The sequence below is a fragment of the Gopherus flavomarginatus genome, chromosome 20, assembly GCF_025201925.1.
Source record: "Gopherus flavomarginatus isolate rGopFla2 chromosome 20, rGopFla2.mat.asm, whole genome shotgun sequence".
Taxonomy (NCBI): domain Eukaryota; kingdom Metazoa; phylum Chordata; order Testudines; family Testudinidae; genus Gopherus; species Gopherus flavomarginatus.
The window spans coordinates 15,615,616-15,643,172 of NC_066636.1; the positions used below are offsets into that span (position 1 = coordinate 15,615,616).

At 61.4% G+C, this 27,557-nt stretch overlaps 2 protein-coding genes across 5 annotated transcripts; one reads left to right on the forward strand and one right to left on the reverse strand.

Moving 5' to 3' along the window:
• Positions 1-8,444: 8,444 nt before the first annotated feature.
• TOMM40L (translocase of outer mitochondrial membrane 40 like) lies at positions 8,445-17,697 on the reverse strand. Its single transcript, XM_050929941.1, has 9 exons — positions 17,005-17,697; positions 16,478-16,545; positions 15,760-15,852; positions 13,997-14,098; positions 12,042-12,147; positions 11,535-11,657; positions 11,082-11,158; positions 10,897-10,999; positions 8,445-9,145 (listed from the first exon to the last, which is right to left on the reverse strand). Exons 1-9 carry the CDS (start codon positions 17,108-17,110, stop codon positions 9,006-9,008), a joined length of 918 nt encoding a protein of 305 aa, XP_050785898.1. The 5' UTR covers positions 17,111-17,697; the 3' UTR covers positions 8,445-9,005.
• A 32-nt stretch (positions 17,698-17,729) lies between these two features.
• Positions 17,730-27,405, forward strand: APOA2 (apolipoprotein A2). 4 transcript variants are annotated; one of them, XM_050930002.1, is made up of 5 exons: positions 17,730-17,776; positions 20,448-20,734; positions 25,627-25,703; positions 26,355-26,490; positions 27,005-27,405. In XM_050930002.1, the coding sequence occupies exons 3-5, from the start codon at positions 25,652-25,654 to the stop codon at positions 27,120-27,122; spliced, it is 306 nt and encodes a 101-aa protein (XP_050785959.1). In that variant the 5' UTR covers positions 17,730-17,776; positions 20,448-20,734; positions 25,627-25,651; the 3' UTR covers positions 27,123-27,405. The 4 variants fall into 4 exon arrangements, with proteins under 4 accessions (XP_050785959.1, XP_050785963.1, XP_050785962.1 ...); XM_050930006.1 differs by having other exon boundaries at positions 20,448-20,630; XM_050930005.1 differs by lacking the exon at positions 20,448-20,734 and adding an exon at positions 23,549-23,683 and having other exon boundaries at positions 17,752-17,776.
• The last annotated feature ends 152 nt before the right edge of the window (positions 27,406-27,557 follow it).

Consider the following 27,557-nt stretch of genomic DNA (forward strand, 5'->3'; position numbering starts at 1 on the left):
GGGGCTGCACCAGCGCCAGCTTTACCTGGGCCTCAGTAACCCGCCCTTCACCATGCGTGGCAATGTTATGTCACCCCTGCCGCAGGCAATTTCCCCTCCCTCAGCCATGCACACCTGGGCCACAGCTCCATGGCTGTGTCTGGGGGCTCACGAGGGGCTGGGCTGCTGGCACGGATGTGGCACTGTAGCTCCTGGGGGCATAGCTCAGGGGGGCACATGAGGGGCTGGGCTGCTGGGGGTGGGGGTAGGGCCATGGTGTCTGGGACACGTTTGTCACTAGCACACTTTAGGGGCCAAATTAAAGCCTCGTTTATTTATTCACTCTCCTTGTGTCTCTAATGGGGGGCACACCCCCTCCTCGCTCCCAGGGCCCACCTACATCTGACAGCCACTCCTGTGGGGCAGTGACGGTGCACGCCAGGTGCCTGCTTGGGGGGCACGGATGGGGGAAGCATTGAAAACATGGTCTACTCCTGGTACACCTCATTCACCCCCCTCTCTATCAGGCCCCCCACCCAGTGCAGGGCCATTCTCCCCATTGTACAGGGAGAAACTGAGGCACGGGGACAGGATTTGCCCAAGGGTACCCACAGGTGTCCTGGCTCCCTGGCCCAGGATTCAATTGGTGTGTTAGTGTCACGGTCTCCCCCCACACCCACTCCCAGTCAAACAGCCTGCTGAGGTAGCATGGCGGGGACACCCTCCTCGCTCCCAACTCTGTCTCCTCCCCTCCCCAGGTGCAAGGCCTCCCTCTCCCTAAGTACCTTTCCCTGGCAGTCTCCCCACCCCCACTGGCTCTCTGTCCTTGGTCACTGCCCTCCTGATTTCTGTCCCTGACACCCGCCCCTGCTCCCCCCCATTACTGCCCTCCCACTCCCCTCCAGTCACTGACGCCCACCCGGCTCCACTCTGCTGAGCCAGTGCCGCCTCAGGGCGTGGTGCAGCCGGATGCTGGTCCCAGAGCCAGGCCTGGCCTGCAGAAAGCCCGAGACATTGAGCAGAGCCCATCCCTGCCCCTGAGCAGCTCTTGAGCCAGTGGGGGGAGAAGGGGAGCCCAAGTAGTGCCCAGCTTGCGGGGGTGCGCGCTGGGCACCGTGTGGCTGTGCAGTGGGATGGGGCTGTGGTTGCGTGTGCAGCTGGGGGGGTCCATGGAAGTGTGGGTAGTGGGGGGGTTATCCTTTGGGGGGGGCTGGCACTGCCACTGCCATGCCCTGCGCTTGGGGCACTGGGCACTGGCTGACTGCACGTGACAGTTTCTCCCCAGGGCAGATGGGGCCCAGCTCCCCCCTTGGGGAATGAGCTGGCAGCGGCTGGTTTGGCTCCGTCTGCTGCCCTGGACCGTGCTGTTCCCCACCCACATGCACAACCGGGCACTCGCCCAGCAATTGCCTATGGCGACACACACCGGGCCCTGGCCCCACTGCCCCCCGCAACACACACACACAAAGTGGGCACACAGCCGTGGCTGGAGGGAGCCAGTGCTGCCGTCTGCCACCGGGGGCCAGCCGTGCCAGCTGAGCCGTGGTGCCTGGTGCAGCCGGAGGGGGATGTAGGGACAAGGCCTTCCCCGGTGTCCGGTGGGGATGCAGGAGGCCATGCAGGTGGGAGCTGGGGCACATGGCCAGGGCATGACTAATGCATGGCCAGGAGCAAGGGTCAGAGTGAGTGAGCCCAGAGGCATAGCAGGTGTGGTCTGTGTCAGTGTCAGGGTGTGTGTCTGTGAGTGGATGTTAATGGCAGGGTGTGTGTGTGAGGATTTGTGTGTGTGTCAGGGTGGGTGGGTGTGCTAGTGGCAAGATATATGTGTGTGTGTGATAGTGGTTGAGTGTGTGTTAATGGCAGAGTATGTATGTGTTAGTGGCAGTCTGGGGGTGGGGGCGTGGGTGTTAATTGCAGGGTGTGTGTGTGTGTATGTGTGTGTGTGTGTGTGTGCTAGTGGCAGCCTGTGGGGGTGGCTGGGTGGGTGTTAATTGCAGTGTGTGTGTGTGTGTGTGTTAGTGGCAGGCTGTGTCTGGGTATGTCAGGGTGTGTCTGTGGGAGGATGTTAATTGCAGGGTGTGTGTGTGTGTGTTACTGACAGGCTGTGTCTGTGGGTTAATGGCCAGGTTTGTGTGTGTGTCAATATCTCTGCGTGTCACTTAGAGCTGGGTGAATTTTTTCAGCTGACTAGTTGACCTGAGTCTATCTGGCAATTCACCGTGACCTCACCAACCAGTTCCGGCTAAAACACTTGGGGATGAGGGGGGAAAAAGGGGCCAATTACACACCAGGGTGGAGGTGGAACCTCCCTTACAGCCAGCAGTTCATGCACTTACTTGGGGTGGGGAGAGCCAGGTTCAATCCCCCTGCCTGGTGCGGAGAAGGGCTTTTGGTTTCACCCCTCCCAGGTGAGGGCTCCCAAGCTCCCCTCCCCACACTGTGCCACTCTGCATAAATCATGAAGCGTCACTGGGCCAAGGACACTAGCCAGGCAGTAGGTTGTGTGCACAGGTGGGCACAAGGAGACCAAAGTTCATGTCCCTGCTCCAATGATTTTGTGCCAATGTGGCAGTGTGTGCTGCATGTCTGTGTCCAAGTACAATGCATGTTGTGGGGTCAAGTGCAGTGTGTGTTGTGTGTCCTGTCGCCATGTGCCGTGTTGTGTGTCCATGTGCATGGTGTACGACTCTGCTGGCTCGTGCTGCTGTTTGCTGGGCCTGTCCCATGGGTACCTGGTATGTCACCAGCGAGTACTGGCCATGGGGAGCACCAGCCTTCCTGGCAGCTGCCTCTCACATGGACATTGCCGTGTCCCTGCCAGCCCATAGGCGCTGGGACAAGAGGCCTGGCACCTTCTCCCATGCAGATGCTTCCTCCCCCTGTGCACATGCTGATGCCTTAGGGTGGGGCTGAGCAGCAGGCACTGCCCCCCCTGGAATCCACTCCCACCCCATAATCTGCTTCCTCCCCAGAATCCACCCTCACCCCAGAATCTGCTCCCATCTCCCCCAGAATCCATCCCTTGCCCCTGCATCTGCTCCCCCCCAGAATCTGCCCCTTGCTCCAGAATCTACCTCTTGCCCCTGAATCTGCTTTTCCCCCCTGGAATCCACCCCTCACCCCAGAATCTGCTCCCCTCCCCTGGAATCCATCCCTCACCCCAGAATCTGCTCCCTTTCCCCCGGAATCCATCCCTCACCCTAGAATCTGCTCCCCCCTCCTCCAGAATCCACCCCTCACCCCAGAAGCTGCTACCTTCTCCCTGATAGCTTCCCCACCTCTAGACCCAGAATTGGCCTCCAGAATCTTGGCTTTAATATAAAACTGTTTTTTAGCCCTGGTTACACAGAAACCTTTGGAAATGTGCCACGAGGGTAATGGCTGAAGAGATGGCTGCCTGGGTCCGTGGGGAGCCTGAATGCAGAGCACTGGGGATGGCGTGAACCGCCCTATTCATGGTGAAGAGGCATTAACTCTGAAACCTAATGATGTTTGCTCAAATGCCAGCCGTGCTGCTAACTCTCTCACCACTGCTCATTTTAGCAGTACTTCTCATAATCCCAAATTTCCCTCCCCAGGGACCAGCCCCCCTCCCTTCTCCCCACATTCCTCTTCCCTCCTCCCAAACCAGCCCCTCCACCCACAGCAGGCAGGTTGCTTTGGGAGGAGGAAGCGGGTTGACTCTCGTTTCCCTCTTTAGCTCCAGTAAAACACACATCCCCCTTCGTGTGCCCTGCGCCTGCTGGCAGTTCTCACCCTGGAGCGTCCCAGACCAGGCATCCCTGCTGCAGTGTTTGCTCCGGGCTTGTTGCCCTGCAAAGGAGGATTAAGCTCCAGCCTCTGCCCCCCGTGGCAGCTCCTGTGACCTGCAGGGGCAGAGCTCTGCTCTGCTCTCATGTCTGCGTGTAGCCGTAGGGCCTGGCTCCCTGTGGCACCTGGGTGCAGCAGGCACTAGGGCTGGGACCTCACTGATAGGCCTCTGGGAAGTTGGCAGAGCCTCTGCCCCCTCGGGCCACAGCTGATCTCAGCCCAGAATTTGGCTGTTTGGAGACACAACTGGTGACGAACGAGCAGGAGCGGAACACGTTCCCCCAACGCCTGCAATGCATCCCCAGGGACCTGCCCAGCTCCAGTAGGGGCGGCTCTAGCTTTTCTGCTGCCCCAAGCATGGCAGTCAGGCAGCCTTCAGTCCCGCGGATTCAGCGGCTTGCCTGCGGGAGGTCCACCGGTCCTGCAGCTTTGGTGTACCCACCGTTGAACTGCCACCAAATCCGCAGAACCAGTGGACCTCCTGCGGGCAAGCTGCCAAAGGTTGCCTGACTGCCGCCCCTGCCGGGACCGGCAGGGTGCCCCCTGCCGCTTGCCGCCCCAGGCACGTGCTTGGAGCCGCCGCTGAGCTCCAGAGACTATGGGAACCAGTAGGGAGGCCCCAGCTGCATTCTGGGGTGAAGGGAGGATTCTGGGGGAGGGAGAACAGATTCTGGGGCAACGGGTGGATTCCAGGGGGCGAAGCAGACTCTGGGAGGGGGGGTGAGGCAGATTCTGGGGCAAGGGGTGGATTCTGGGGAGGAGGAGATTCTGGGGTAACGGTGGATTCAGGGGGGGAGCAGATTCTGGGGTAGGGGTGGATTCCAGGGGAAAGCAGATTCTGGGGTGAGGGGTGGATTCCGGGGGGGGATCAGATTCTGGGGTAGGTGGATTCCAGGGGGGGAGCAGATTCTGGGGCAAGGGGTGGATTCTGGGGGGGCGGGAAGCAGATTCTGGGGTGAAGGGTGGATTCCAGGGGGGAGCAGATTCTGGATTCTGTAGCTGCAGTTCACCTGGTGTCTTGGCGAGGGCTCTACGGTGGAGCCAGGGGGATGTGAAGTGACACCGGGAACAATTCCTATGGGGAAGAATATCAAATTCATTGAAATGCACGAGAGCTGCTGGGAGCTGAGGGGAAACCTGCCCTCTGGGCCCATGGGGAACCTCACGGACATGAACAACCCTGCAGCTACAGTTGCCCAGGCAGAGTCTATGCCCATCTCATCATCGCCCCGCCTCTGGCCAGGGCCCTGCAGCTTCTCTCCCCAGCACTGCCAGACACTGTGATGCCACCAGAAGGCTCCAGGCACGTCCCCCCCACACGCTACTTGGCCCCTGTCCCACCCAGCTGGTGAGGTGTCCAAGGAGCACAGCTCCGCCAGTACCCAGGGCCCTCAGGGAAGCGGGGCCAAGCCACGCCAAGGGCTAGATCCACAAAGAGATTTATGCCCCAAACCCTGCTCAGCTGCCACCTAACTCTGGTGGCACTGCTGGGGCACAAAGCCAGCAACACGCAGCACCTCACTTCTGCTGAAGTCCTGCTGGACTCACAAACTAGGCGCTCCCCTGCCCGGCCCCCGGCAGAGCACAATCAGGCAGGGTCATTGGTGCAGGGCCTAGACCCACATCCTGGGTGAGTGCCCTGAGCACCGGCCTCATGCTCTCCTGGCCCCAAGAGTTAATTATTGAGACGCCGTGGAACAGCTCCAAAGAGCTGGCGCGAGCCCTGGCCCAGGATCCGCTGTAGCCTGATGGCTTGGGCACTCACCGGGGAGGGGGCAGACCTGCTTTCACCTCCCTGCTCTGAATCAGGTCGAGTGGGGATTTGCCCTTATTAGCAAAGGCCTCAGACCTCAGGGGAAACTGTCTGCCACGTGCCCTGCCTGCCACATGCTAATTGAATCAGCATGAGTCCATAAACTGTAGCCTACAGTCAGCACCCAGCCTCCCCGGGGCAGGGCCCATAGCTGCACTTGTGGGTAGGGTGCTGGTGGGGCAGGTGAGTGCTGGTGGGGGGCAGGCTGTCCAGGACAGCGCTCTGGGGCTGGCTGGCTGCAGGAGCCTGGGGTAATCCTATCCCTTCCTCTCTGCGCTACAACCATCCTGAAAGCAGAGGGATGGGGCCAGTAACAGGTGCATGGAGCTTGGCCCCTCCCCTCTACTTTTGGTGGGAGGGGGCACAGGGTGCTGCTCCAGGGCAGAGACTAGCTGTCCATCAGCACCTGGAGCGGCTCTGCTTAGCCAGGGCCAAATAGCAGGAGCCTCCCCGAGCTGCCAGTGCCACACTGGGCACATACGTCCAAGTCCTGTCCCCACCTGTGCTACTGAGCTGTAACCCACGGGCAGCGTGCCTGTGTGTGCACACGTGCGGCTGCACCTCCCTCCACAGGCTGCTGCACGTAGGGGATAATAACCTACTTATGCTGCCAGCGACTGCTTTAGGGGCAGAGGGCCAGGCCTTGGGTCTGCAGCTCCTGAGAGCCACACAGGAAAATTCAGTACATGACCTTGTCATTAGAAGCAGCATGCGGGAGCCTGTGTGCGCGAGCCTGGGGCAGGGGGACACCTCACTGCATCAGCCCCCCCATGGGCCGGCACTTCCACTGCTACCTTCCAGACCCAGCCACATTGGTGCTGAAAGGGCCTGATGATGCATTGCAGAGCCTGTCCTCTGCAGCTCCCCAGTGCAAATCCAGCCCAGCGCAGCAGGGATCAAAGCTGCTTCTCTCCCATGGCTGGCTGGTGGCCACAGTATGTGGTTAGTTTGGTGGGTCTCAGCTCCAGCCCCCCACCTCACTGCTGGCCAGGATCAGTGGAGAGGCCAAGAGCTGCCCAGGACATGGAGACCTGTCCCCATCCTGGCTCTGCCACGGAGGCAGGGCCATGTGGGTATCGGGGACTGGCCCTTCAGATCCACCAACGGCCCCATTCTGCAGGGTTTCAAGCCCAGTCCTCCTCAGCCCTGCATCCACCTACTGGTTTCAAGCTGAAATATATTCCATGCAAATTATGCAGATTAGCTTACTGGAAATTTGCAATGAGCATCCCTGCTGGGGCCGGACAAAACTAGATAGGCCCTGAGCCCCTCATCTCTGGTCCAACCTGAGCCTGCACCCCCAGCTGGAGCCCTCACACCCCTGCACCCCAACCCTCTGCTCCCTGAGCCCCCTTACTCTCCCATTAATTTTGTTATGTACACCAATATGGAGGTGATGTGTGACACAGAAGGACACTGGCAGCCGGCCCCAAGGCCCCTGGGACTGTCAGAGAGGGGGCAGCAGGACAGACTGAGGGGACCTGGCCCAGCTGCAGGGGAAGGGCCAGAAGAGGAAGGTCATTTCCAGCCTCACTGTGCACCCGGCCCCAGCAAGGAGGCTGCACTCTCTTGGCCCAGAAGCCCAGCAGCATTTTGGGGACTAGCTGCAGGTGCGAGGGTTAGGCCAGAGGTGCAGGATTGTAAGGCCATAAGCCACCAGGGGCTGCACCTGGGGAAATCTCCTGCTGCCCCGGGGGCAAATGGCTCCTTACACAGGATAGTTGATGGGGCCTCTCCAACCCGGACTCTGTAAGATCAGCCAAGGATCCAGGCACTCTGCCCCACAGGCAGCACCCCCAGCTTGGGGGGCAGGGAGCAAACCTGCAGTACGGGGGTGGGAGGGTGTGAGAATCAGAGTGTCTGCTCCAGGCTGGGAGGAAATGTACAACCGCCCTGTGTTCCATGAGTGGGTTAGTGGTGCTGGGCTCCAGTGCACCTGTTCTCCTGGCTCCATGGGTTGGGCAGTGCCAGGGGAAGGGGGATGGTGCCCCCAGCTGGATGAGGCTGGAAGGAACAGAAATCAAATGAGTGGGAGAGAGGACTGGGGACAGGGTGGCAGCCAGGCTGGGTTTCACATAAAACCCCACAGGAGTGCCCAGAGTGCTGGGGAAAGATGTCCCCTTGCACACATGGCTCCTCCCGCCCATGGGGGAGGGGAGGAGGTTTAAGGTTAGCATGGGCATGTGTGGGCAGAGGGGACGTTCTAGGCTCAAGGGGGGGAAAATGTGTGCTGTGGGGGCAGCTCCTGCATTGTGCCCAGCCCCCAAGCATCCCAAAGCACATCAACCCCACTCATGTCCCTGCCCATCCTCCCTCTCAGCCTGCCTGGCCCTGCCAGCTCTCTGGGAAATCACCACGCTCCTGCCCTTCCAGCTGGTCAGGCACGGTGCAGCCCCAACCCAAGATGCCTTGCATGGGCTGGAGCCTACGTGGCGTAGTGCTGCTGCCCTCTAGGGGTAGGCTCAGTGCATCCAGCTGTGTATCCAAAGCCCCATACTGCTCACAGCTCAGGGGGAGTCCTCCTCACTTTTAAAGGTGCTTCATGCAACAACACTCTGAGCAGTGGGGCAAACTTGGGCACGGAGAGGGTCCCATGCCGTCTGTACTTTCCTCACTGAACCTCTCTCAACCTGCAGCAAGGACTCCTCCGGGAGCAGAGAGCTCCCAGCCCAGCCCTAAACAGCCCTCCAAACTAGCTTGAGGAGAGAGATCCCAGGGGCTATCCAGCCCAGCCAAGCCCCAGCAGAAGCCGGGGGACAGAGTTGGAGCAGCAGGATGGAGCAGCTGGGGGTGGTGGGAGGTGTCCGAGTCCTATCCCCCAGCCACTGACTCCAGCCACCCCTCAACTCAAACACTTTAATCAGGTTCCAAGCCATCGTACACAGCGTAAGAACATCAGAGGGGCAGCCCCCCAAACTCCCCCACAGCACAGGGCCCCCCCTGCCCAGGGCACAGAGCAGGAGGAGATGCATCACCTCCACTGTGCAGCTCCAAGGGGGACTCGGCCAGCTGCCCAGGGGAGGGGAGGGAGATGCCCATGTGACATCCCCTCCCCAGCTTAGCCGCCTGCAGAGAAGGGCTTGGTGGGGGGAGGGGAAGAGGTGCCCCCCAGGCCACCAGGTATCAGATGCCCTCTGGACACAAGAGCAGCCACTCAGGGCAGGCTGAGCTGCAGGCCGGCCCCAGCTGGGCACTGGCTCCATGGCACAAAGGCTCCCTGAGTCAGGAAGGCGGCGGGCAGGCCCCCGCACCCCCAGGCTGCGGTGAGCGGCCCCACCCCATGCACACGGTCGGGATCCTGCTCCCGCCTGAGCAAACCAGTCAGAATCCACTTGGCGCCAGGCTCTGCCCTGCCCCCACTGGCTGGGGCGAGAGCAGGGAGCCCCGCGAGGGCACTGCCCCCTCAGCCCACGATGACGCTGAAGCCGCAGTGGAAACGATTCTTCCAGTGGTTGAGGAAGGCGCCCAGGGCCAGGGTGACGGGCAGAGGCGGCAGCTTCTTCTCCAGGACACCCCCCACGCACCAGTTACTGTCCAGGAGACCTGCAGGGGAAGGGACAGGAGCCACTGGGCAGCTGGACACATCCCCACCCCCAGCAGCCGAGAGACCATGCCCCGGAGCCCAGCCCCCACAGCTCAGACCCCCCCTGTCCCCCATTCCCAGCTGGAGAAACCTCGGTTTGGTCCACACTCCAGGTCATCCTGCTCCACCCCAAAGCCCAGCACAGGGCTGCTCTTGGCCCCGCTCCCTGGGGCTCTGGCCAGCTGCCATGGATTTGTAGCCCCCCTCAGTGCTCAACAATCACAGCACGTCCCACCCTGGGCAGTGGAGCCTACTAGGAGCCCCAACAGTGCAGTGGGTGGCTTGGGGCCATAAGCAGACCCCCAGCATGCTGTCTGCCTGAGCCTTGGGGACCAGGGCGCCGGCTTCTCCTCCTTGATCCCAGCTCCTCTGGGGCTGTTGCTGAATCAGGGGGGCCAAGGGCTGGGAACCCCAGGCCAGAGGAGCTGCCGATGGAGCAGGAGGCGCCAACCAGAGTGCAGAGAGCTGGGCTGGGGAAGGGGGAGCAGCCAGGCAGCCCTGAGCGCACTCAGGGGGCACACAGACAGGGAGCTATCTTGGGGTGAGGCTGAATGTCAATCAGCTGCTGCTCCCTGGCAGTCCCATGGGTCAAGTCACAGGGCACACTGGCTGCAGTCTCCACCCCTTGTGCTCCCAGCACTCAATGCTCCCAGTTGTGGGTTGGCCCCACACAGGCAGATCTGTGCCCCGCTCCTGCAGGAGAAAACCCTGCCTCAGGCATCCTTCGGGAGAGAGCAGCGCTGGCTCGGGAACAGGGCCTTTCCCCTCTAGGGAGTGCCAGCTCCAATCCTGCCCAAGGGCAAAGGGATTGACATGGGGCCTTTCTCCTTTAGGGAGCTCTGGCTCTGATCTGGCTCCAGGGAAAGGAAAGTGACTGGCTCGGGAGATGTGAGTGACAGGCTTTTCCCCTTGGGGGTACTGGCTCTGATCTGGCCCAAGGGCAAAGGAACTGACCTGGGGGATGTGGGGCCTTTCCCCTCTAGGGAGCGCCAGCTATGGTCCGGCCCCAAAGCAGGAGTGCTTACTGGCTCAGAGGGAGATGGGGCTTTTCCCCTCTAGGGGATGCTGGCTCTGGTGCAGCTCTGGGGGTAGGGGACTGGCTGGCTTGGTGTGGGGGGTGGGAGATTTCACAAACCCTGGGCAGAAGTTTCTAGCCCTCTTCACTAATACTACAGCCTTACACACAATGAATAGGCAGATGGGTCGCTACTGCCCCCTACTGGATGGGATACGAACAGCTCTGCAGTGTGCAATAGGCCCTAAACTGCTCATGAACAGGGAGATTCCCCTGTAGCTCAGGGACTCTAGGCCTGCGCTGTGGTAGCTGGGGGGTCTGCTTCCATGCTTGATGGTGCTGGGAGCTGGACAGAGAAGCTGGGACGTTCCCACATGGCAGAGAGGAGCGAAGGGAGAGCAGGTTCCAGGCTCAGGCCCAGCCCTCAGCAAGCGGATGGAGGGGATCAGAGGCCAAAACACCTGAGCGGTGTTGGGAAGACCCCAGCTATGAACATCCTCAGTCCAAGTACCAGCTGGCTCCCAGCAGGACCATGCAGCCATGTTGGGGTAGGCGTGATCTTGCACCTTCTGGCACTGTGAACGGAGACAGTCTGTGGGTCCAATGGTTGTGGAGATGCCTTGCCCCCTGGGCGAGGCTGGCACAGCCCTGGGAAGCCCCTTGCCTGAGTGGGGGCTGGCCCAGCTCCACACTCACCTCGGAAGACCATGTTGGCCTGGGGCAGGTTGAGTTGGTAGCCGAAGGCAAAGGTTGTGTCCTGCAGTCGGGTGTTGGCCTCCAACTCCACCCCGACCTGCACCTGCAGGGAAGGAAGCACAGGGTGAGGGGTGCCCCATGGCTGGCCTGGAGGATGGGGGCAGCCCCTGGGGGGGCGGGCTCACCTGCTCATTGGCTCTGTGGTAGTAGCTGGCATGGGCCCCACCATAACCAATGTTCAGCGTCGCCACCCACTTGAGAGCTGCAGAGATACAGAGGGAGTGAAGCTGGCATGGGGGGCAGGGCTGGTGAGGAGCTGGGCACGGCCTTTAACTCACTCAGAAGCGTGCTGGGGCGGAAGTCTGGCCAGGAGGGGACAACTCAGCTAGGCGCTGTACAGGCTTCACCTGCGATGCCCCTCTGTGCAGACCCACAGCCCCTGCTATCCCAGCCAATGCTTCCCAGTCCCACCTCTGACCCCCACAATGCCCCCACCCCAGGGTCTCTAAGCAGGGGTACCAGCTGTGCCATCCCGTGACATTTCTGTGCTCCAGGGCTGGGACATCCTTCCCCCCCTTTTCTCAAGGCTCAGCTCTGACATAGGCAGGGCTGGAGCAGGGACCAAGCCAGGCTCGTACCCGTGTACTTCCCTGCCAGGGTGACGATGGCGCCCTCCTCGCCCGGACGCCGGTGATACACCATCTCCCCGCCCAGCACCAGCCGCGAGGTCACACTCTGCAGGAAGTGCGCCACCACAATGACTGCAGGGAGGGAGAGACCATTAGCACTGGACCCCGCAACCACCAGCCAATTGGAAACTGAGGCACTGAGCAGGGAGGGGCCTGCCCAAGGTCACAGCAACTTGGTGCCAGAACCCAGGAGTCCTGACTCCCAGCCCTGCACACTAGTCAACGCTCCCCTCCCCATCTGACATGGGGGGGGCTCATCAGCCCCGCCGCTAGCTCCAGAGCAGCATGGCCATGGGGCTGGGCACCAGGCTATACACACCTGGTAGGGGAGGAGGGGCTGCTCCGTGCCAAGCCCTGGGCTGCGGGTCTCGGGCAGGAAGTGGGTGGAAGGAGCCAGTGGCAGGAGAGTTTAGGACAGGAAGTGAGGCAGTACAACAGGGCCCACGGGCGGCTCACCTGATTGGCTGAGCACATCGGGGTTGCCCAGCGTCAGTGTGGCCGTGTAGTCATCGCCACGGAGCTCCCCGTCGAACTGCCACGTCACAAACCGGGCCTGTTGTGTCTGCAGGGAGCAGCAGGGGCTTAGCCAGCGATGTGGCACCTCCTGCCCTACATTCCCCTGCCCTGCCCTCCCCATTACCCCACTCCCCTACCCCATGCCCTGCCCCATCCCAGCCTCACCCTACCATAGACCCACACTCTGCCCTGTCCCACACCTCACCCATTGACCCCATCTCATCACAGCCCCATGCCCCACCCCACAGCCCCACCATCATCCCTGCCCAATGCCCCAACCCATCACAAACCCTTGGGCCCACCCTGCCCTACACCTTGCCCCATGTCCTCATGAGGCCTCATCTGGGGAGCAGCCAGTAAATCTCACTTCTATCCACTCTCCTTCCCTCAGCAGCTGGGGCCGTGACCTGACTGTGTCCTCCCCTCAAGCCCCTTGGAGGGCCCTTGCTAGGGCTCTAGGTACAGCTTGGCACAGGGGAAAGCAGAGCCAGGCAAACCCAAAGGAGGTCCCCACCCAACCCAGGGCAGCTCCCCCTGCCTCACAATGATCATGGGGGGCACTGCTGCTCCGCCCAGCCTTTCCCTGGCCTTGCCCCGGGAGCTCCATTCAGCCTTCCCCACCCCTACCCCTCAGCCTTGGGGTGCTCTGCCCCTCCACCAGTGCTGCACCCAGATTTCCCCCTAACTACCCCTGCATTTACAGCCTCCCCAGAGAATTCCAATTAGCAGGGATTAAGCCCCGCACGACTGGTGCACACTGGGACATATCCAGCACCCAGGGGTGCGTTGGGTAAACTCAGCTCAAGGGGGGAGGGGAAGCTGGGCACCAGAGGGGATCTGATCCCTTCCCAAGCACAATGCCCCCATGATGGGAACGGGTGAGCAGGGTCTGGCTACAGCCACAGCTGGAGACACACAACCTGTGGCAGCACGTAGGGGCTGTGAGGGGCCCAGACAGGCACTGGGAAAGAACACTTGGCCCCTCCCCTGCAGACTGCCAGGAGCAGTCCCCATACGCCCCCCAAGGGAAGGGGGCTGGGCTATGTCATCGTCCCCACTACAGAGAGGGAAACTGAGGCACAGCAACTGCCAGGCAGTGTTAGAACAGGCAAGGGGAACCCAGAATCCTGGTTCCCACCCCTGCTCTAGCCACTAGTCCATGCTGCCCTCACTGCTCCGGTGCTTCTGCATGGAGCTGAGAACCTGGAGCCCCTCCCCCAGCCACAGCCCTCTCCATTCCAAACCAGGGCACCCAAGGCAGCGCAGGACCTGGCTGGGCTCCAGCCCCCCACGGCTCTAGGGGTCAGTGCGGCCAGATTAGCAGCTGGGAGAGCGCGGCAACTGCCAAGGTCCTAGCGCTTAACTCTCAGCGTCAGCACTTTGAACAACACACACACACACAGCCTCTGCCACTCCGCCCCACGCCCTGCCCCTCCCCATCTCCACGCCCAGCCCCCTTCTGCCACACACCCTGCTCCCCCCACCTCCACACACACGCCCAGCCCCCCTCTGCCACACACCCTGCTCCCCCCACCTCCACACAACCCCCTAGTCCCCCCTCCTTCCCACACCCTGCTCCCTCCACCTCCACACAACCCCCTAGTCCCCCCTCCTTCCCACACCCTGCTCCCTCCACCTCCACAACCCCCAAGCTCCCTCACTTCACGGTCCCTGTGCCACGCCCCCATTCCTCCACACGTGCCCGGCACCCATTGCCATGCCATGCCCTCTCCCTGACACCATGCATTGCCCACCTCTGCTCCAAAACACCCTGGCCCCCACTCCACCCCGCCACACCCTACCTCCCCATGCCACACCCACATGCCAGTCCCCCTACATGCCCTGCCCCACACCTGTCTCCTCCGCTACCCTGCAGGCCCAGGGCAGGGCCTCACCTGGAAGACGGCCTTGGTGCGGATCCGCTCCGCCACCAGGTGCAGCACCTGAGCGTTGAGGCTCCCGCAGCTGTCGATGTCCCCGACAAGCATGGGGAAGGTCTGCAGGGAGAAGGGGCACGGCGCTGGAATGGGCTATGCCAGGAGGTGCTGGGTCTCCTCGGGGGAGCCCCACACCAGCTGCACACACCCCAGGGATGGTGCAGTCAGCAGCCCAGCCCCCGCCCCGCAGGCTATGGCAGGGGAGCCACCTGCCTAGGGAGCCTTCCCTCCTGCCGTGCTCCCAGTCTGCTTGGGAGCGGGATGCAGCAAGTCTGCAGGGTCTCCTCAGCCTGGCTCCTGGGAGCACTAGCTGTGCTGGAGGCCTCCGCAGCCCTCCCCACAGCTGGAGCTCTGACCCCATCCCATGCCCCACACACGCCTCCCTCGCCTTGTTTCCTGTGCACCCAGGCCCTAGCACCGACTGAGCACAGGCTGGGCTCTCCAGCTCCTCCTGGTGGCACCTTCCAAGCTATGCGCTTCCAAAAGGAGAGCGGACGGGGGCAAAGCCCCAACATTTCAGCCTGACCCCCATTCCCACCCCTCCGTCCAACAGCCTCAGAAACACACCTCACGCGGACCGACACACAAACACACCCAGCCCAGGCCCAGCCTCCAAGCCAGAGCCCTGGTCCACGCACACGGTCACACCAATCCCGTGGGGGGGAGGGGCTGCCATGCCAGTGGGCTGCTGCCAGCCCTCAATGTTCAAATATCCTGAGTCAGGCTTCAAAGCACCCTGCGATGGCATCAGAATGAGGGGAGCACTGGCTCCTTTCCCTCTCCTGAGGTGCTGTGGCCTTTGGGGTGCACTCAGGTTCTGGGCGGGAAGCTGATTCAGCACTGGGCCCTGCAGGCAGGTCAGCTGGGGGGCCCTGCAGCGTGACTGCAAGAAGCCCCCCACCACCCTGCAAGGAGGGGCACTCAGAGCCAGCTTGTGGTCACAGGCCCTGTCTGAAGAGGATGGGGGGACCACGCTGCTGCTGCCATGGGTCATAAGCCCATCAGGCACATGCTTTGCCCAGCACTCCCGTCCCTGTAAGTGCCTGGAAGACGGTGCCAGCTGGATGCCCACATGAGCAGGATCCAGGGATTCTAACCCAGATGGACGGTGAGCGGCAGGGCTGGCTCCCTGAGGCTACTGGTGGCAGGTCACACATCCACCCGGCAGGCAGAGGAAATCTCCCACTGCAGCTCAGTCACCCACCCGCCAGGGAACGCAGCCTATGTGGGGATCCCATACATCCCTCAGCAGGGGACCCCTCCCACTGCTGGGGCAGAAACACCAGAGTCCCAACCCTCACCCTGGTCCCTGTGAAGAGACTGAGGCATCTCTCCCAGCTCTGCTCCTCCCTAGCACCAGAGCGAGCCCCCAGCGTTCACAGACATGCTTCATACACCCTCTGCCTGCCCAGGGAGCTCCGGATCAAACTTGCTGCAGAGATGGGGGAAGGGATCCAAGTCAGCCTGCGGGGGTGAGGGGGGGGTTTGAACCCAGGAGTCCTGGTTACAGCCCCCTGCTTCTATGGGGATATTTTCTAGCATGCTCAGTTGGCACCAAGTGCACTGGAGGATCCCCGCCCCCCACTGAGAACAAGGGGAGCTTTGGGGTGCTGAGATCTGAGCATCTCAGACCCTACTCCATCCTGGTGCTGTGAACTGAGCTTGGACACCTGGCTCCCAGCCCCTGCTTCAGCCCCCTGCACATCTGGGTCCCAGCTCACCTCGGTGGGGCTAAGCTGCCGGTCTCCTACGTAGGTGGTGTTGAAGTGGTAGCTGGACTGGCCGACTGTGCTCATGTGAATGGTGTGGGTGACCTGGGGAGGACACAAGGGGGTCAGGCTGTGCTGGGGCAGGATGCTGTGTGCAACCCTCAAGGGCTCCAGCTCTTTGCAGCCCAGCCAGCGTGGACAGTGCCACCTGATCACTGCCCCTCCCAGCCCAGCCACGGCTCCCCTCCTCCAGGGCCTCCTCCATCTCTCTGAGGCTGCAGAGCCCAGAGAACAGAGCCCCCCATCGGCGACCCAGTGCGAACCTGACTGGTTGCACTGCACACTGGGATGTGTAGTCTCGACTAGGGTGTGCGTGTCCTTACACCGCTCAGAAGAGGGGTGGGGGAGGTGACAAAGCCCCAGCTCATTGCGCCAATCCCTCACCCAGATCCCGGCAGCATCTTCACCTTGACACCCCAGCCAATCCAGCCCCCAGGAGGTGTTTCCCAAACAGCCTGTCGGTGGGTACCCAGCTGGTGGGTTTGAGCCCAGCTCCGAAAGGGAACATGCCCAGATCCCCCATCTCCATCCCTCTTGACTGCCAGCCTCTGAAGAGGGGCCAAGGCATGCACCGGAAGGGGCCCTCCAGCTCCAAGGGGGAAGCAGGTGCTAAGCTAAGCCTGGAGGGTACTGGGGGCGGAAACAGTTGGAGGCGCGAGCTGCAACTGACCTGAAAATGGCTGCTCAGGGCTTTGTTGATTATCAGCTTCACCCCTTCCATCTGCTGGGGGAAGACTTCTGCAGGGAGACGGGGCGGAGAGGGGCTTAGACACACAGCGCAAGGGCCACGGAGCCAGAGACAGGCAGACGGCTCCTCTGTGCTCCAGGCCCCACAGCCAGGGCTGAGTTCAACAAGGGCGAGTCGGAGGAATGGAAACTTGGTTTAGGGAGAATGGGGGTGAAGACCCCGTTACTAGTCCAGGGCTCGGACCTCGGCTTCCCCAGCCTTCTAACACAAGTTAACTCCCTCCTGTCTGCACATGGTCACTCGTAGTGCTGCCAGTTGCAGAACGAGACCCCGGAAACACAGGCGAGCCGAGTGCCACAGCACCCCTGCTATGGGAGGCTGGAGCAACTGGGCGCTCCCCACACCGCCAGCACCCCCACCCTGGTCCCTGCAGCACCCCCTGCTGGCAGAAGGGCACACTCCAATCCCCTCAGCATGCCTCTGTCCCAGGAGGGGTGGCCCAGACTCACCTTTGCATTGCCGGTGCAGCTCATCGAAGCTGCCTGGGTTGGTAAGCGGCTCCTCCCGGCGCAGAGGTCTGTGCAAGTCGAGCACTGGTGCCAGCACGTTCCCCATCACCCCGCAGGCCGTGCTGCCTGGCCCGGGGATGCAGGGGTGTAGCCGCCCTCTAACCCACCCTCAAATCCAGTCCGAGGAGGAAAGACCTGGAGAGTTCGGGATCAGCAGGTGCCCGCGGGTTCCCCCGTCAGAGCACACCCAGCTGCCCCCTGCCCCGGGGACCCTACGCACATGACACCCGGCAGGGTCTGACGCCTGCACGGAGCTGGGCTGAGATCGTGTCCCCTCTCCACAGCCCGCAGCACGGCTCGGAGCCCGGGAGGGGGCTGGCTGCCCACGGGAGCTGGGGGGCAGGGTGCCCTGACGCGGAGAGAGGGGGTACCTGCCCACAAGGCGAGGGGGAAGAGGGAACGGGGGGGGCAGTTGTTGGGGGCACAGCTGCCCCGGGTGGGGGCTGGTGTAGAAGGAACTCCCCAGGCAGAGTTGGGGGGCTGGATGAAGGGGGCTCCCCAGCCGGGGGGCTGCCCCGCACGGTGCCTCTGGGCGCTGCCGCCCCCAGCTGCCCGGCGCTCACACGGCCCGGACCCCGTGCTGGGCTCCGCTCCCCCTGCGCCTGCTGGGCGCGGCCATCTTGCGCCCGGGCACCGCCCCCGCAGGAAGTGGCTTCACTAGAGCGGCCACCGCCCCGGACGCCATGTTGGAGGCGGGCACCCCGCCCCCCAGGTGCCGTCGGGCTGGGGGTGAGGGGTCCGGGCGGGTCCCTGGGGGGGACGGCGTGAGCGAGCAGCTGTTTGCCGGCTCACTTCCTTGTACCGCTTGTTCTGGTTAATTATCCCTGGTATCCCGGCCGCGCCCGGCAATGCCTTGGGGTCTGCCCCCCCGACCCATTGCTGTGCTTCAGCAGCCCCGGGCGGGCCACGGAGGGACCTGGTGCCAGAGCCGGGCTTGGGTGTCAGGGGCACTTGTGGCACCTGTGACTCTGGACAGGTCCCGTTGCTCCTCTCTGCCTCAGTTTCCCCATGTGTACAATGGAGCAGTGATCCTGACCCCCCTGGCTGTTGTGGGGCCGAGATCACTAGTGTCTGTGAAGCTCCTGGTGGTCATTAGCCCTTCCCCACCGTTTTTGGTTAAGGGGGGAGGGGCCTCTGGAGGCCTGCACAAACTCCAGACTAGGCAGCCCCCCCCATACACACTTTCTGTAGGACATTCCCTCTTCTGAGCTATTGGCACTGCATGCACTGTCAGCCCCCCAATCATAGACTCATAGACTTTAGGACTGGAAGGGACCTCGAGAGGTCATCGAGTCCAGTCCCCTGCCCTCATGGCAGGACCAAATACTGTCTAGACCATCCCTAATAGACATTTATCTTAACCTACTCTTAAAATGCACCCCAGTTGGCTGCATTTTCAGGGGGCTCAGTGATCCCTCTGTATCTGGTTTGGTGACTGTGCCTGGCTGGGACCCCCCAGGGGCAGGGAAGTTCTGCAAGAGGATGGGAGCTCATCAGTGTGTATTCAAGCAGAATGTGAGCTCTCCTGGGTTCAGTCGAAGCAGGGCCTATGACAGGGCGATGGTTGTCCCTCACTCCTGATTCCTGGCTTCTTCCTGCCGGCGCTGGGGTCTGGGAGCCATGCTGAGCTCTTTCCACCTCCACCCTCCACCCATTGACGGGCTGCAGGACCCACGGGGGTGAGCCACAGACTTGTACCTCAGGAGGGACCATCGTGATCATCTAGTCCAGGGATAGGCAACCTATGGCACGGGTGCCGAAGGTGGCATGCGAGCTGACTTTCAGTGACACTCACACTGCCCGGGTCCTGGCCACTGGTCTGGGGTCTCTGCATTTTAATTAAATTTTATATGAAGCTTCTTAAACATTTTAAAAGCCTTTTTTACTTTACATACAACAATAGTTTAGTTATATATTATAGACTTATAGAAAGAGACCTTCTAAAAATGTTAAAATGTATTACCGGCACGCAACACCTTAAAATAGAGTGAATAAATGAAGATTTGGCACACCACTGCTGAAAGGTTGCCGACCCCTGCTCTAGTCTGATCTGCTGCACGTTACAGGCCACAGAACCTCCTGCACCCACTCCTGTAATAGACCTCTAACCTCTGGCTGAGTTACTGACGTGCGCAAATCATGAGCTAAAGACTTCAAGTGACAGAGAATCCATGGCCCTGGGGCTTCCCAGCAGTGGGTCTGAGCAGCTGCAGTTTCCTGCCCCTGGGCTGGGTTTGGGGGTGTTTCCACGCTGGGGGGCTGGAACTGGCTGGAGCGCAGCATTGTGGGAGCTGGCTGCTGAATGAGGGAGCAGATGAACTGGGGGGGGGGCAGGGGAAATTGTAGTTTGCTGTGCATCAGCAGGGGTAAGGGGGACCTGTTTTCTCCCTGCTCCAGCTCTCTATTCTGATGGGGGAGGGAGTCCCTTTCTCATCCCTTTCTCCTCAGAACCTCCTCTCATGACCCCCAATCACAGGGCCCAGATTAACCAAGTGATTCCCCTGCAGGGTGGGGTCCTGGCCATGTTGCCTCAGGCCAAGCATGTTAGTGACCCCCCCACCCCGCTTGAAGGAGAGGAGCCCTCTGCACCCTGTGACCCAGCTGGAGCAGGGCCCTCACTGGCAACTCCCAGCCCCTGCTTGCTCTCCAGGGTCCACTGCCTCCCCACTGTCAACACAGGGCTTTCCTGGAAACAGAATCAAACAAACAAAGTGACCAAGCCGGGGCGGGGAGAGAGCCTGGCAGGGCCTCTGCGCTGCCCTCCTGCTATCTGGCTGTGAGAGCAGGAGTCCAGCAGGGCCTGCCCCCTTGCATCCCCCAGGCCTGCGACCTGCCTGTCCTGGGTGTGTCTGCCCCAGTGCTGCCCGTGTGGGGGTGGCACTTCCATAACTGGCCCTTTGCACAGAGGAACACGGGGCCTCTCCCGCTGTCAGGGAAGCAGCCAGGCATGGGAGCTGCCATGCAGCACTTTGGCGGTGCCACCTGACCAGGATGGTTTGTGCCAGACTGCAGAAAATGGAGTAGCCCAAACTGAGCCCTGGACACCTCTGGGCTTTAGGAGAGTTCCTGCCTGGGCCCCGTTTTAGTGGGGCAGGTGGAGTAGGCCCATCTGTGTTGGAAGGTGACCCTAACCCAGAGGGCAGGGAGTGGGGCTGTGCCAACACAGAGTAGAGCTGTTTGCGACCCAGGGCAATGTTTGGGTTATGGACGCCAGGTTTAAGTCAGGAAATGCTGGTGCTAAGATGATCTGGGTAACTCTGACTGGGCCCTACTGGTGTGGGCGGGGGGAAGGCTGCAGGCTCTTTGGTTGACTTGAGACTCCTCTGTACACAAGGAGCGAGTGGTAGATTTTCACCCAACAATGATTTTCATTTTAAATGAAGGAAAACCAGAGCAAGAAAGATGCAAGATGTGGGTGAGAGCACAGTGTGCGTCTCCTCTAACAGTCTGCAGCACGTCTGAGCAAATGGCTGGAGGAGAGATGAGGAACATCATGTTGTCACCCACAGAGGACACCAGGCTGCCCAGTTAGGAGCTCCAGACACTGCAGCGAGCACGTCCCAGGGGTTTGTCTACACACACGTCCTCTGGGCCTGGGTGGGACCCTGGCCTGGCCTCTGCTCTCGGTTACAGCTGCGGGAATCCCCAGGAGCTGCGCCAACACCAGCAGGTGACTCTGGCTTCGCACCGATGTTAGCGAGATTCTGATCTGGGCGGGTGACCCTGTGTGCGTCCCTCAAGCGCCCAGTCATCCTGCCAACATCGGGCCAAACCTAGGCAGTGACCCAAACCCATGGTCATTGCAAGCTCCCGTGGAAAAGCAAATGGTTTGGCACCTCTGGGTTGGGAGCTGTGGATCTGTAGGCACAGCGGCATGGGGGGCTCACCCTGCGCCCTAGCGCTGTCTGCCAGGCCAGGCCAGCTGCAGAACTCCAGCCCACACCCGACCTGCATGGGGGAGGGGGGCTGCCAAACTGGCCCATTCCCTCTCTCCAAGGCCCCACACCAGCCAAGCCTTCCCCCTGCCAGGGCTGCCCTGGCACATGCAGCTGGAGGGCTCAGGGATCCATGCAGCCCCTGCAGAGGGCCGCATGCTTAGGCCAGTGAGGGCTGCGGATCTGTCCTGCCCTTCTGGGCTCAGGGATTTGCTAGCCCCATTGCCGGCTGCCCCAAGGCCTTGTCTCCCCATCATTCTGTGGCCAGTGAAGCCACAGGGCCCTTAGTACTGAGCCAGCTCCAGGGATCTGCCATGTGACAACAGGAGAGAGCCAGCAAGCCACTTTCTGCTGCTACTGACTGAGGAGCTTTGTCTGAGTCAGGGAAACCTTACAGCTGCTCTCCCTCTCTGCCAGCTGCACTGGGGAGCTTTGCCATGGGCCCGCCCAGCCAGGCTCCTCATGCGGCTGGGTGCTGGCCTGTGGCAGGGGCAGTCGAACACCCCTCCTAGGTGCTCTGTGGAGTGGTTAGGCACAGGAGGCGGAATGCTGCTCCTGGCTCTCTTGGACAGGTCATGCCTTGGCTCTGTGCCTCAGTTTCCCCAGGGGCTGTGGGCCTGATAAATAAATGCTGTTCGAGGGCTTTGAGATCCTCCAAGGACAGGAGCTGGAGAGCAATGAATGCTCTTCCGCCCCCCTGCACTGCGCAGCTTAACCTGGAATGTCCCATAGGGCCACTCCCACCTCCACCCCGCTGACTCATCCTGACATGTTGGAGGTTAACGGTCAGTGAGTGATAAGATTAAGTCACACTGTCCTTCACCCCTAGGTGCACAGATGGTGTGGGTGCACTAGACTAGTCCGGACAGGACAGCTCGGAGGGAGAGCAGAGGCTAGTGCGGTGCAGGGAGCCAGGAGACTTCTCCCCCCAGCCTGCACCCAGCTTTCCCCTGCAGGGCTCCAGGTCAGCTAGCAAATCAGCAGCCCTAGCCTCATGGATCAGACACTCCTGGAGGACTCCAGCCCCGTACCCTCCTGCCAAGCAGTGTGACCTTTTCCCATGGCAAATGCTGGCTAAGCCCCTAGGAACTGGCTGCGGTGGGAGGTACTAGTGAGGGCCAGGGAGGCAGGCTGGCTCCAGGCTCCTTCCTGGATTGAGGCCCCAGCAGCTGGAATCTCATAGACTCATAGACTTTAAGGTCAGAAGGGACCATTATGATCATCTAGTCTGACCTGCACAATGCAGGCCCCAGAATCTCACCCATCCACTTCTGTAACAAACCCCTAACCTATGTCTGAGTTACTGAAGTCCTCAAATTGTGGTTTGAAGACCGGAAGCTGCAGAGAATCCTCCAGCTCTCCCTGCTCGCTGGCCTGTGCGCCCCACACAGGCTGTAAGGGTTAATGCTCTCCCTGTGGGGTACATGACAGGCAGGGCTGAGTCACTGCCCTGTCCAGCTCCACTAGCCCCACGCTTGCCCTCTCCAGGCCCCCATTCACAGGGGAATAGGAGATAGTAGTGAGCCCTACCAGCTCAGCCCACAGCCCTGGGACCCACTCAGCTTGCCCCATCTGCTTCCTGGGACAGCCCGTCTGCTCCAGCTAATCTAGAGCTCTTATCCATGATGGCCAATTCCTGCTGCAGCACCTAGCACATCTGGCCAGGTGTACAGTGCTACCTGGGGGTGGTTGGTTCAGGTCGGGGATTCCTTCCTGACCCTAGCAGTGACCTGTCCTGAAGCCTGATACTTGCTCTACCTTATGGTGAGGCCCAGCCCCAGAGCTCACTCTTGGTCAGACACATCCAGGGCTGTGCTAAACTCTGACTCCCTGCAGGAGATCCACTGTGCAATCTCCTTTCCTGACGTGTAGGCACTATGGGAGGAAGAGACAATGCCAGCGGGGTGGGTGCCAGTCCAGAGCATGTCCTTTGTGGCACAGCCTGGCACGCCACTGCCTTGCTCCTCCCCTGAATCTCATTACAGACGCCTTCCTGGCACATTCCCCTGCCTGGGGCCCAATTTATCAAGTCTGTATAAAGATACTATCTCCTTTGCCCAAACCCTTCCCCCTGTGCCAGGATTCCACCACCCTCCACCCTTGGTCTGCTTCCCCAGCCCACCCACAGCCAGGCTCCAGCCCTGCTTCCAGGGGCTCCCTGCTCCTAGGGTCACCACACAGCCAGGCTTTCACCAGCTCCCTGATTAACACCTGGCCCCATTCCCCAGGTTGTCTGCTGTTCCCCTAAACACGTTTCCTTAAAGGGGGGGATTTAGCTGAACAGTGACCGCTGGCCCCGGGCACCACTACCCCTTGCAAGGGACAGAGCGTGCTGCTGCAGTGCCCGTAACAGTACTACCCTTGGTGCCCAGCAGACCCTAGCCAGTGCCTCAGACACTGTCTGGTGACACTGGTGTTTGTCCCGCTGGCCCCATGCACTGTGCAATGGCCAGCAACCCCCACCACGCGACCCTTAGCCCCAGCCTATTTACCAGGGATTTGTCAGTTAGTGATTGTACAGCACAACATCAGCACATTCCCCTCCCCAGCACAGCAGTGAATCCCCGGCCCGGGGACCAATGAGTGGGCAGCGCGGGCTGGCCCAGCAGGTCAGGGGATATAAGCTCCTGCAGCCCCAGCCAGGTCACCTGCTGTTCCTGACCAGTTTCTAGCCCAGGCCTCAGGTGAGCAGCCCGGCAGGTCTGTCTGCAGAGCAGAGCGGGGCGGGGGCGGGTTTACAGGGAAACAATGAGCTTATTTGAGATTTTGAATTAACGTTGGATTTTTTAACTGAGATTCGCCCTCCCTGGGTGGTTGAGAGCGGTCCCCCGCCTGCCTCGTCAGAGCCCGGCTGGCTCCTGGGCGTGAGAGAGCCTTTGCCCAGGACTGGATTAGTTGGGGGGTTGGTGCCACTTCTGCCACTCAACAGCAAGAGCCACCCTGGAGTTGGTCCCGGGGGGTGAGGGGGCACCAGGTGAGGCTGAGCTGCTCATGCCCCTCTCTAGGCATCTCACGGGACTCAGATCCCCTGACCCCATCACCTTCACCCGCCAAGGGCTCCCCAGGCTACAGGGCAGAGAATGAGCCAGGGGATCCACTCTAAGGCAGGGGGAGCCAGGCAAATCCCACCCTCCTGTCCAGGGGGCCCAGGGGAGCAAGGGTCAGAGATATCCCCTGTTGGAGCCCTCCCTGCCCTCTGGAAATGCATGGGGGACTGGCCCAAAGGACCCAATGGCTGGAGGGGAAGAGATGGGGGCGGTGGGGAGCTGAGAAATGGGGTGGAAGCGTGGGAGACCAGGGACATGGCACAGCAGGACTGAGCAGGACAGTGGGGTGCCTGGGGACATGCAGGGCTGGGGCAGAGCTGAGCGGGGAAGCAGGGGGCAGCGGGGGTGAGGGGCAGGGAAAGGGGACCAGGGAGGGACATGGCTGGGCAGGGCAGCTGACCCCATGTGCCCTGCTCTCAGCATCACAGACCCTTGAATTATTTCCTTCCTTTTCCTAGTGTCTTTCCATGGGGCCCCACCAGCCCTATGCTGCTCCCTGGGCCGCTGGCACTGATCGTGGGGCTAGCAGCCCCTTTGCCTTCCCCTCCCAGAGGCTGCTCGGCTCCCCTGGGTCTAGTACCATGCTGGCCCATGTCTGGGCGGCCGTGGCAGTGGGAGTGGGCAATTAGGGATTTATTTTATAAACAGAAATTGCCCTGGAAATGCTCCTTGGGGGCCGGGGAGACCCGGGAGCGTGTCCAACTCCCCTTGGGAGCATCAGTGGGGTTAGGGCCACTTACACCATCCAGGCTCTGGCCTAGTGCTCCTCCCCTGGCAGAGGTGGGAAGTGCTGTCCCTCATGAGCACAGGTGGGCACCGTGTTGTGGACAGGACCCGGCTGGATGAGGCTGGCTGGCAGGGTGGGATAAAAGCCCACTTGCCCTCAGCTTCCCCCGGCTCCCTGTGCAGTGCCCCAGGGGGAGTCCTGGGTGGGTCCCCCGCAGCCGCTGCTGGAGGAGTCTCACTGCCTGGTCACCAGCGGAGCTGGGCTACCAGGCAGCCCTTGCCATGCCCACAAGTGCCCCCTGCTTCCTCCCCGTCCCAAGGTGGAAGAGCTTTTGTCTCCCCACTCAGCCTGCGCTGCTGTCTGTGGCCTCCCAGGGACTGGGCCTAGGCAGGTGGGGAGGCAGGGATCAGCTGTGCAGAGCCCCCACCAAGGCCTGGCCGAGCTGAGTGCCAGGGCAGAGGGCCATTGTCATGCTGGGGAGATCGACAGCCTGATCCCCTCTGCCACAGATCTCAGTGGTGCCCACGTTAGGGGCTTCCCCTGTGCATGGCCTGCTCAGAGCCCTTCTGTCCTACAGACACTGCCCGGCCATTATGCCCCGCGTTCCCCTCCGCCTCGCACTCCAGAGCACCTGTGCTGTTAGCCAGCGTTCCTGGCCTTTACCTAAAGGGGGTGCGCCTCCCTCCCCGCCCCCCTGGCACAATCTTCCTGGGCTCCTGTGGCTGGTCTCCTTGTTAATGGGGTAATTAGCCCCTCTCCTTAATCAGGCCCTCCCCGGGGGCCTGACTGGTGAGCCAGGGACAAGGGGGATGGTTGGGGCAGCTGCTGATTCCCAGCCCCCTCTGCCCTGCAGGTCCCGGAGCGCAGCGCCTGTCACGATGAAGGTGTTGGTCTTGGCTGTGGTGCTACTCTGTGTGTGCAGCTTGGAAGGTAAGAGCCTCGCCAGGGCCATGCCCTCCACCCCCAGCACGGTCCGTCCGCGCTGGCCCCGGGGATGATTGTGGGATGGATCTCGCACCTCCAGCCCTCAGCAGCTCCCTGCGGGCCATGCTGCACACTCGGCAGGAGCCAAATTCACCGAGGCTGCCCAGAGGATTCAGGGGGCCTGGGGTAAAGCAATTTCGGGGGCCTGTTCCATAAAAAAAAGTTGCAATACTATAGAATACTATATTTTCATGAGGGCCCCTGCAGGGCCTGGGGCAAATTGCCCCACTTGCTTCCCCCAAGCAGCCCTGGAATTCACTGGTGGGTGAGATTCTTCCCTGTACGCTCCTGATCTCACCCACCTTGCCACCCAGGGCCAGCCTCTTCAGGGAGGGAGGGGCTAGGTTAGAGGGTAGCCGCAAATCAGGACTTCTGGGTTCTGTTCCCAGCTCTGGGAGGGGGTGTGGCCAAGTGGGTTAGCGCAGGGAACTGGGCACAATCTTTGGGGCCCTTCCCACTGGGGCTGAGGGATCTCCTCACTCCCCCCTGCCCCATGGGGCTAACGGATCTCCTCTGGACTCCCTGGGGCTGATGGATTGCCCCAGCCCCACAGACTGCATGAGGCAGGGGCCTAACCCAGCTCTCCGGGCCACCCAGGTGCAGTGGTGAAGCGCAACGCAGAAACCCCAAGCCTCTCGGATGTCTTCACCCAGTATTTCCAGACGGTGTCTGAATACTTGAGCAAGCACTTGCCGGAGAAGGCGAAGACCGAGGAACTAAAGACGCAGGCAAGGTACGGGCTGCTGTGGGGAGTGTGGAGGGGGGGTGCTGCCATCTGGGGGTGGGGGCACCTGGAGGGAGAGGGGCAATGGGGAGTTCAGAACGGGCGGAGTCTGCTGGGTGCACACAAGCAGCTGGGGAGCCTCAGCACTTAGACGCTGCAGTGTTGAGAGAGCAGATTGTCCCTGCTCCAGGCCCTCTGACATGCCACCCCAGCCTGTAGTAGCAAGGCAGGGCGGGTGGAGTGGGAAGAACAGAAAAGCCACAGTAGCAGAGTCCCAGGCTGCAGTGAGGATCATTTCCAGCCTAGTCTGCTGCACACATTATGGTCTGAGGCTGAGCATGGGGCCAGGAGCCACTGAGTGCTGTGTGAGCCTGGGCAGGATGCAGGCCTGCTCTGTGCCTGAGTTTCCCCACATGGTGTTGCGTGCAGTCCCCATGCCCAGTAGGCAGGCAGGGCCCCGGCTGCTGCATCTCCCCAGCCAAGTCCTGCCCGTCTCTAAGGAACCAGGTGTCTGTCACCCTAGGGCTTATCTGGAGCAGGCCAATGAGCAGCTTTCGCCTATCGCCAAGCGGCTGCACACTGAATTAGTGGAGCTCATCACCCAGCTGGTGGAGACCGGGAAGAAGGCTGTGCAGAAGTGAGTGAGTGGCCGGCTCCCAACAGCCCCGGGGCAGCTGCTGAGCAAGGCTGGGCGCTTTCCATGGCAGCGAGAGGAGGAGACTCGTGGGCCGATTGTGGCACTAAAGAGCTGGTGATATCACCTGACGGGGGGCGGGAAGGGGGTCCCAGGAGCAATAAATCTGATGAGACTACGCACAGCGTCACGCGTGGTGCAAAGCCTGAAGCAGAGGGTGAGCGTGTGAGCATGCGGCCGATGGGGTGGGTGTGCAAGGTGTGTGCGATGCAAGCAGAGCAGGGTCCTTGTCCCTCAGGCTCCCAGTCAGCACTGCCTGGTGTATTGGATCAGCAGGTGTGTCCGTATGTGCGCGTCACTGCCCCCTGCTGGAGGGGACTGAACTCTTCAACTCTGTGGTTATATTGCCCTCCAGTGGCTGGAGATTTGAAAGGCCCAAAGT